This window comes from Platichthys flesus, chromosome 7, assembly GCF_949316205.1.
Source record: "Platichthys flesus chromosome 7, fPlaFle2.1, whole genome shotgun sequence".
Classification (NCBI taxonomy): Eukaryota; Metazoa; Chordata; class Actinopteri; order Pleuronectiformes; family Pleuronectidae; genus Platichthys; species Platichthys flesus.
The window spans coordinates 6,989,178-6,999,571 of record NC_084951.1 but is presented as its reverse complement, the minus strand read 5'-3'; the positions used below and the strand labels follow the sequence as shown (position 1 = coordinate 6,999,571).

Genomic DNA, 10,394 nt, shown 5'->3' with positions numbered 1-10,394 from the left:
GGGGTGTAATGCAGCTCCTTGTGTGTGTAATCAGAGCAGGCTTAGAATACAGGGCCATTGTAAGTCAGAGTGGTCGGAGCCCGGAGAGCCAGCGACCACAGGGGGAAGCTGTCCTTATCACCAGATATGATTACAGCCGAGGGAATGTGTGTGTATGTGTTTGTGTGGTTGGTGAGATTCATGTGGGAGTCATGGCTGACTGATTGCATGGAGAATGCGTGTCTATACATGCCTGCGATTTCACACAAGGAAATGCGATGGGAAGAATAAACACTGACGATTAATTCAAAATGCAATATTGCTGTTTTTAAAACAGAATCGTTTCGCGTAATACAGAAAAGCAGTTTGCTTTCTTTTACATCTGATGTCGCAGCTCCAAAAGGAACACCAGCACTTCTGACACTAACTGCTCACATCTTTCTTGTTGCTGGGGTTTTTATATCCTGTGGTAACAAAAAGAAAAGCCTCTTTTTCCTGTTCATTGCTCCCACTGTGATTGTTCGGCGCACGCTGCAGGCTGTGTTTTTTCCATGGTGGATGTCATTGTTTTTCTGTCTGTTAATTATTTTTGTGCTGGTATTTTGCCTCCTCCTGATATAGCGCTTCCTGCAATTGTCTTTTTTTTCTACCAGGCTGGCTGCGTCTGGAAGTGAGCCAAGTGGTCCCTCCTACCTTTAAAATACTCACACACACACACACACACACACACACACACTGACACACAATTCTCTCTGCTCTCCCTTCCTCCTCTTGGCACATGGGAGAAAACACTAGAAGTCAGTGATATGGCAAACCAACTGTGTATGTGTGCGTATATGTGTGTGTGTGTATCTGTGTGTCTTTGTGTGTGTGGGTGTGAGAGGGAGAGAGAGTACCCCAGTCAGATCTTAAGGGTTAATCTCTCTCTCTCTCTCTCTCTCTCTCTCTCTCTCTCTCTCTCTCTCTCTACCTCGGCCTCTCCCTCCCTCCCTCCCTCTGTTGCCTTTTGTTGCGGCCCCTCACTTTCTCAACAGTTGGACAGAGGGAACTGATACTGTGCCTGTGCCTGTGTGTTTGTGTGTGTGTGTGTGTATGTGTGCAGTCTGGGTGTCGTCCTCATCGCCCTCGATCTCTCTCTGGACATGACTGTATGTGAACATGACTGACAGGACCCTCTAACATGCTGGATGTTCACACCACAGACTGGTAAGGCGGCTCTCTGCTTGGGAAAAGTTGTCCTGCTTGGGGTGTGTGAGAATGCCACTCTGTGTGTGTGTGTGTGTGTGTGTGTGTGTGTGTGTTTGTGTGTGTGTTTGTGAAGTCAGCAATGCAACAGGTTAGTTGTTAGTGTGGCTTTTGTCATGTGAGCTCACGTGTCATGTTTTCAGGATGTGGAAAACGTGTAAAGATGTGATCCGCTTCATGGAGAAGGGCTCCCTGTCCCATTTACAGCCGTCCTCCTGTGCCTCCGCTCCCCCGTTCCACTTCTCCTCCTCATCCCCCCTCTCGCTCCCTCTCCGCCTGGTCAGAGTCTCTCAAGTTACCGGCTTCCTCCTGTTGTTATGAGCCCTGTGGTTTCTCCCAGTGCTCCGAGGGCGCTCCCACGCTCTCCCAAAGAGAAAGAAAGGAAGGAAAACAGCGATAACCATTTCAGAGCCACAAAAGAAGTGGGAGACACATGCTTGGGTTTTTTGCCCCACATCTCCTCCCGGCATCTACGCACGCCTTTGTCCCTTTAACACTGAGCCACTCGGACAAATGTGTCTCCCCTTCTGCGCGTCTGGTTGCCGACACTTTTTGTTGTTTTCTGGACAAAGCATTTCTCTCTCAAGGTGGTGGGGCGGCTGAGTTGGTGAGAAAATTGGAAACAGAGCCACCCACAGTGGAAGTGAGTCAGCCCAGCATTTAGTGGTGTGTTGACTTTGGAAATGTCAGGGATTTGGGGGGTGTCGGCGGTGGTGGGGACAGATGAAGTTGTCAGAAACAAACGGGGGGGGGGGGGGGGGGGAGAAAAAAAGTGAGTGACAATTTGTTTTCTGCCGAGGGTCCATGAGAGGAAACTCTGCAAAGTGGCAGCTGAGTTGCAGAGCTGACATTAAAGCAGAGAAGAAGAAGAGATTGACATTGGGGAGAGGATGAGGAGAGGTGGAAGCCAGCGGCTGTTTATAAAGGGAGGGAGCGGCTTGTGTCCATCTGGGACAAACCCAAGTGCTGAAAGCTTCTCCACCCTGATCCCAAACATCTCTCTCCTTCCTCTCCTTCTGTCTTTCTTGTCGTCTTTCTGGTGCTCCTTCACAAGCCGCCTGCAAATTTCATCCAGCCTGTTGCATTTGTTCGTATTCACAGACGCATGCTGCATACTTTGGTTTTATTTCTATCCTCATTTTTACTGTATATTCTTCTCCTGACAATCTGTGTTTGTCTGACTCTTTCCTCTTCTCTCTGGGCCCACGACTCCCCCTGTATCGGCCACAATGACACACAACACAGGTTATCGATCTGTGTGGCCTTCAAACTTTTGTTGCACGCTTTCTGTACAAATAGTCTCACTTCAGCTGCTAGTCTGAACTCCCATTATCCCACTGACATGCAGCTAAGTGATAGTGCTGTCATACATTGGTAGGATGCAGCCTCAGGGTGATTTGTATCCTGGTTTGTTGGGAGAATGGAAGAGGAAACTGTAGGCAGTGGTGGAGGAAGTATTCAAACGTTTTATTTTAGTGCAAATAAATAGTCATAAATGTACAGTCAGAGTCAAAGCACCACATAGACATAGTAATTCAGTACTTGATTTTAAAAATACTCCAATTATTAAAAACAGAAGTACCTGTGTTTCTTAATAACCAGTGATGCTGCTGCATCACTGGTTATTAGGAGGGGCCTAATGTGACCTGCCTGCTCTGACTGGATCAACGAATTCTCCTCTCTCTTTCGATATTGATTAACACAACGTGAACGTGTAACACAAAGTATTGTAAAAAGCCAGTGGAGTAAAAAGAACAGATATCTGCTCATTTATGTAGTGGAGCAAATGTGAATCTAAAAAATAAATCTCGTTTACTTGCAGTTCAGTGGCTGATATTAACAAGTGGCTGATATCACCAAATGCTGTTGTAATATTCTAGAGGAGAGATGAACACCAATGGATAAATAAGCCAAAGAGCCGTGAACACATAATAAAATTATTCGTAAATTAGATGTACTATGCTGTGCTACAAGCTACTGACTCCTCCTCTTCATCATTATTATTTCCCTTCTTCATTTATTTATTTCTGAAAATAATTTTGGGCCAGAACTCCAAAAATACATGACTAAAAATGAGACACAAAGCCTCATCGGCCTCTTTAACTGTCTCCCCTGTTTTCTAGCCTGTCTGGCCACCCTCCTCCTCCTCCTCCTCCTCTTCCTCTTCCCTCGCTCCCTGCCTTCCTCCCTCTGCGCTGCCTGTGTATTCAGCGATAAGGGGACAGCGACGGTAGCACTTCCTTTTCACCACAGGAAGCAGGAAGTGTTGATTTCCACTGCAGCCGATCCGGGCAAACTCTGCATTCGGCCTCTTAGGGATTCCTTTTTTATACAACCAGCACACACAGATACATGGCTACAGACCTGCATGTGTGTGTGTGCGCATGTGTGTGTGTGCGCGTGTGTGTGTGTCCTGTGTCTGCATACAATGACCCCACTATACATGTGCTACCTGTTGCTTTTCATGGGAAACCACCTGGGAAGTCGTCCACTCCGTGTTTCTTTGACCTCAGGGTTGGCTCACAGGTCAGAGGACGATTGGCTAATTTCTCCTCTAATCACAGCAAATGTTTTCTCATCGTCCACTTTGACCGCACTGACAGGGGTGGCGCTGTTGAGCCTAAAAAAACACAAACAACCATTCATCAGCTAATGGATTCCAGTGTTGCTGTGGGATGGGAGGGTTCGTGAGAGAAAAAGAGAGGCCGGAGACAAAAAAAGAAAAGAGCCATCCTTCTTCTTCTAGTCCAGAGTTTTTTATAATGATGTTGCTGGTTTATTTCTGTGGTTTTCATATTAGCACTGCCGGAAGTGTGACGTCATCAAAACATCTTTTATAAATTAGCTGTAATCATGTCTTTATTGTCATGGCCGAAGCACAGCAAGAGTACAGAGACAATTACACATCCATTCAGGAAAATGAGGAAAAGACGGTCTGCTCCAAGAGATATGAGATTCTACTATCGCGTTAGACACGTGGTTAGAACAACAAGTTCAGTTTTGATGGATGTGCAATTGCATATCCAATTACTGAAAAGTTTTCCACAGATCAAGGAAGAAAGAAACAAACGTTCATCTAAACACGCTTTATGTCCTGTCTTTCTAATGTTGGTTGGTTTAGAAAAAAGTAAATAATCAAAAACCCTGAATGTATGTTACAAGGATGAAAGCTGTGTGTTAAAACTTAAGTCAAATATTCTCAGATCTTTAAATAATCTCCCCTCTATTCACTGGTTACCAGAGAAAGAGCAAATCTGTACAGAAATTAAACGGACGTCCCTAAGTCCACTGACCCCTCAGTTCTGCTGACCAATCACTGACCGCCATTCTATGCAACCATTTAAAAACCAAGATTATGGACGATCAGCTGTCATTGGTCCCGATTTGTGGAGTGGGCTGTCACAAAAGGAACAAGTCTCTTTTCTGTAACCTTCAATTGGTCGTAATGAAGACATGACTTACCACATTCTAGTTTTTATTGGTTCACTGCATCACATGGGTTCTGTGTAACGTGAAATAATTCACCTTGTATCTTACAGTATCTTGTTCCTATTTGATTGTAATTGAAATCATTTTGCATATATTTCCAAATATAACATCTGTTTTGAAAATGTATTTAAAAAATGTATTACTTGTTTTTAAATATCTGGTTGGATTCTGCAGACCGTGTGACCACTTAAATCCCTGCTCATGCTCAGTGGTCTCTAAATCAAATTAAAGTGGTCAAATATTTTTATTTTTATTTTGTAGCTCTTGAATTTAGTTCGTAGAAAAGTGCGAAAACCACTAAACGCCATCAATATTTTACTTGTGGTTTTCCAGTGACAACCAAATGTCCCATATTAATAAATTGTGTTGGTTAAGTATGTTTATGAAGAAGGCTGGAAGTGTTGAGTGGGAGCAGACAGAGGTGCAGAGAGAAAAAAAGAAGGAGAGAAAATTCAAGTGACACCTGTGAGTGTGATGGAGGAGTTTGGACGGAGGGAAAGCGAAGTGGCCAGACTAAAACTAAGATCTTACACGGGGAGATTTGGGGCGAAAGATGTGAGCCTAAACTCCGAGTGGGTCAGAGGTCAAGAGGGGTGAGGAGGTCAGACCGAGCCCAGCAGCTCTACTTAGAACAGGATATCCTGCGAGGGAAAGGCCATCTGTCTCTCTTTCTCCTCCTCGCTGCGTCTCTTAAATCCCCACAGAGGGCACGGCGGAGAGCAGAGGTGTAACCTTTCACTGAAAACACCAGAGAAAACACGAGTTCCTGATAGTGAAGCCTCACCCCATAAATCGTCGGTAACGGAGATAGGCTGCAGACATGCACATCTCAAACGGAGAGTGAGGGGCTTCCACAAAGTTCACGTCACTGTGACATATCTTGTGAACATTATGAAAAGTGCACCTTATATTTTAATAGCTACAAATTGACATCAGCCCACTGAGGCTTGGGAAAACACTGTCATCCAGCTGTGGATTCAAAAATCATATTTACCTCCTGTGTGAAATGCTCAACACTTGACTGCAATTAGTGCCATCCCTTAAAGTTGTAGCTTGTAGTGTAAGCTCCTTTCCTCGGCTGCCTGTCCTGCTGAAGTGTCTTTGAGCAATGCACTGTAGCCCCGTCTGCTCAAGGCTGCTGTAGTGTGTGGTAGATGTGTGTGCTTTGTGGGGCATTGAAGGACAAAACAACCCTCTCTGTCAAATCATGAAACAAAGATTCCAGAAACTGCAAGAAAATAGTCTTGTAGTTTTATCAAGGCAGAGGACGGGCGTATAGTGTAAAACTACCTGAAATACAAGACTTTGGTTTAGTTCATGTGACAGCGCACGTCTTTGTCTTACGCTGGTGAAGACGCTCAAGCTTTTTTTTCCAAGCCCCCAACACCGTCCATTAGATCAGCTGGTTCTGTTTTCTCAAGTGCAAACATACTTGTACTTTTATTTTGAAAAATGCCCTCACATAGAAATAAACCGATTAAACAAAGAAAGATCACATTTTTGATTTGCTTGATTTGTTTGCCAGTAATGGGCCAATCATAGGAGGGCGATTTAAATCATCATACAAATAAGGTTTTAATTTGATCGTTACATGTCAGTTAATCTGCTTCTTTGACCAAAATGAATTGGCTGTAGGAACCTGTGACTCTGTATTCACAAGGCTGTTTGGTGAACTGCTGTTGGGGAACAGGTCACCGACTCAACAGTCAGTCAGAGCAGGGTCGCGGTCACACACACGTGAATGCGAAGTGAATGCAGCAGATCAGACGTGAGGCCATGCTGCCATTTCCTCCCCAGAGGGAGCACATGTTTCATCCGCCTCTTCGCTCGCCCGGATGGAAGTGAACGAGAGGTGACACATTCTGATATGTGACTGTGCACAGCTCCTACTGCTTCTCTCGTTTTTTCCTATCTACTGATCTGTTGGATGTGTCCCCCGTACATCCTCTCATTCAAATGGGAAAAGTGAGACAAGAAAATGACAAAGACGCTCTACAATCAGTCCAACAACCAAACTTATTTCAAAATGAAGGTAATTCAAATTATTGCCATCACGGTTTACAGCCTGATCTCCTGGTTGGACTTTGACCTCCCATACTTACCATCGTTGGCTTTTCTACATCCTGCCTGGTCGTCTGAGGACACCGTTCTCTGCCCATTAAAGTCTCAACTCTCAGCATTCACTTTAGTGATTACTGTGTTGTTGTACCTAGGAAAATAAACTTCATTAATCAGAATGATCCTTTAAGCAGCTGACCTGAAGTAGCTCAGGTTGACACTGCCACAGGGAAACACAAAAAGTCCCAGACAACAGGCTTTGCTTATTTAACACACGCTGCAATTACATCTGTTTAAAAATCTGATGACAGGTTACTGAAGCCAGTCCAGTAAACATGCGACTTGTGAGTCCGTGTGATTTTGTTTACACGCCCTGCTTCACGTGTAATTGGGAATCCTGAAGGTAAACAAAGGGACACAGGTTGCCAGCATGGTTTGGACCAAAGGCTACATCATTACCACTGAGGTTTAGTTTGAAAATGGCATTTTCAAAATACAACAATTGTAAAACCCTAACCCTAGTTATAATCCCGTTAGAATCAGCGAATGGCTACGTCGTGACCAAAAAGACCCAAAGAGCAACAGTTTATAAGTGTCTGTTTTAGGGGCTCTAAATCTCTAAAGTAGTTGGGAGGCCAGGAGAATCTGTCTGAGGATTTATTCATTTTCAAATGAAAACATAGTAAGGTGGATGTAGCCAAAGCCTCAAGTCCGTAGGTGGGACAGCATCTGGAAAATGTGCTGCCTGAAAAAAAGACATATGCAGCCTGATGAAGATCCATGGTTAAAGCAGATCAGGGTTTATTTTACTTCTTTGGACACGAGCGTTACTTTCTCTCCGTCTACAATAATCTCAATGAACGTCCGACTTCCCTCATCAGCTCAACATGTCTGGTAAACAAACTCCAGCCCACTAATGTTTCCCTCTTGTGAGAAGCTTTATGTTTCCCCTCTTGCAACAGTTTAGCCAAAATAGTCATTATCCCCTCCATGCACGCAATCATATACTCAGTCTCATATTCTCACATTGGAGCGGGCTCTTAAGTGGGTGATATTTTCCGTATGGGAACTTCTTCTTTTTTTCCGACCAATGATTTACGGTGACACAAGTGAGAGACAGAGAGAGACGGAGAATGAGAGTGAACGCTTGAAAGCGAGAGATGGGGTACGAGTGTGGAGCTATTTTTGGCCCGTCTGGGTGTTTCTACTCACTCACACACACACACACACACACACTCACACTTCTCATGCTTGTTGTTGTTCAGAACGGTGGGTGTTAAAAGGGTGAGTTTTGATTTGACTCTACGCTTTGAGGGTTCCTGTGTGCGTGGGTGCATTCTTTTGTTTGTGCGGTTTTTCTTGCGTGTGTGCTGTTGATATTACTGGGATTTTCCTGTGGTTGCTATGGTTTCTCGTCGTGTTTTGAACAACTTGCCATTAACTCCAAACATCAGTACGGTGTTAAGGATCCTCAGCCCGTCATTACACACTCCGCCTGTGTCGTCGCTGGAACTGACCTCAGTTCACATTCAACTGAGCCAGATCGAATGTCGTAAAGAGGCTGTAATTCATTCCGGTGCAACCATTATCTCCGGCTTTGCTGTGGTGGTCCTGCACCACACGTCCCAGAGATCCTCCGTCAGCTCATCAGTTTCTTGGCGCGACTGAAATGTGTTAGGACTTTTTTTTATTTCTACGCGGGGAGTTTCCAATAAGATAATTCAATATCATTTGAACATTTATATTGTATGACTCACTGGTATATGTGTATATTGCAGACCATTAATAATTATTCTACGTGGCGTCGAAAAAAAAAAAAGTCTTTATTCATAACCTCTCAACTCTGGTTTGTGCTGAGTGCACACATGACACTGTTGCTCCGTTGTAGAAAATTTCCGTCAGCGGATCCATTGTGTTACTGTGGACTGCACATTTCACCAAGGCCAATGTTTCAGACGATCGCTGTGTCTTTGCTTTTCACACCTACACACACATAAAAAACTCATAACACACTCTCACACACACACACAAACACTGGAGACATTTTGAGCATGCAATGTGTGCAGTCTGTAAGGGAATGAATGTCTTGTTTCCATTTGTGTTTGCTGAGTAACTTGCTATTTATGGTCACAATGCGTCAGTAACACTGAATCCCACCGTGACCTTTACCAGTCAGAGCTTCTTTTAAACACACTGACATGTATCAGGGTTTTAATAAAAAAGCACAACTGATAAACACAACTGACTCCAGAAAGAAAGAAAATCTTTTTAGAGCTTATTTCTGTGAGTCTCAGATTGTCAGGACAGGGCAGCAATATAAACACAATCTATAGACAATATATGAATTTATATAGAAGCAATATATAATACAGATTACAGAAATGGCCCATAAGATATTGATAAATTGTTTATTTGTGTTGGTTGTCTTTTTATGATAGACAAATTGTAAGAAATGTGTTATGTTATGAGTTATTGCAGATGTTATTGTTGCCACATAAATGACACATTTCTGGACCATAAATACCTGTTATGTGTTCAAGCAGATGCCAAAACAATAGACACTAGTGTTAACTGTGTTTGTAGTCACTGGGTTCTGTTTTTGTAGGTCAGCGCTGCAGCCACGACTTCAATGAGCTCATTCTCTGGAAGCGAAATGTGTAATTTTCTACAATCGCAGCATTCTGCTCCCTCAGTTCTTTAAATACCCCCGTAGCCTCCACCTTATCTTGCATGAAGCAGCAGGAGAATCACACAGTTTGAGTGCCTACGTGCTGATGAGCAAGTCTCTGTGTGTGCTCGTCTCATGACTATCAACTGACCGTCCACAAGACCGAGGCAGATTATTGAAAGAATCTGTCCAACGTTTGAAAAAAAGTTCTGTAGGATGTTGCAGCTGTAAAATGTTCTGCTGCTGAGATTGTTGGCGAGGAGACCTTTTCGAAAGGAAAAGTTTGAGTTTTAGTACCACGCCCTGAGACTCTCTCTCTCTCTCACACACACCAGTACACATGACTACAAAGTACATAAACACACACACACACGCACATGCTCGCGTGCATACATGAATATCCGCAAGCGCAAAAAATAAAAACACACAAATAGAGCACCCTCGCTTTTTCCTCCCAAATATTTTCCAGCCCTATTATTTTTATCCTCTTTGTTCTTATGTTTATTCAGCCCACTAAAGATAATACGCCCTACCCCCCACCCATCTCCCCTCCTCATATTACTCTCTGCCTTCATCTTCATCTCACCCTGGAGTCCCCACTCCTCCTCCTCCTCCTCCTACTTCTCCTTTCCTTCTTGGCTTTTCTTTTTTTCCCATCATCCTCCTGTGTTTCTCCCCCTCTCCTCCACTCCTTCCTTTTTTCTTCTCATGCAGCATTCCTCACATTCCTGTTGGCTTCTTAAGGGGAAGGACCCCACTGGCAGACCAAGGCCAAACATTATTACAGTGCCCTCAGCCTCCCTCTCTCCCTCTCTCCCTGTCTCCCTCTCTCCCTCCCGCTCTCTCTGTTTCTCTCATCCTTTCTCCTGTCTTCTTGTCCTCTCTTCCTCTCTGTTTGACTCCTCGTACTCTCTTCCCAACCTTCTGCTATATTCTTCCACAGCTAATTTATCTT

General features: G+C 44.1%; 1 protein-coding gene across 1 annotated transcript in view; it reads left to right on the top strand.

Moving 5' to 3' along the window:
* The first annotated feature begins 1,005 nt into the window (after positions 1–1,005).
* Positions 1,006–10,394, top strand: part of hdac7a (histone deacetylase 7a) — a 56,745-nt gene continuing 47,356 nt past the window's right edge. The window contains exon 1 of the mRNA XM_062391891.1: positions 1,006–1,185. Coding sequence (XP_062247875.1) covers positions 1,167–1,185 — 19 coding nt within the window. The 5' untranslated portion in view covers positions 1,006–1,166. The remainder of the gene's footprint in view (positions 1,186–10,394) is intronic.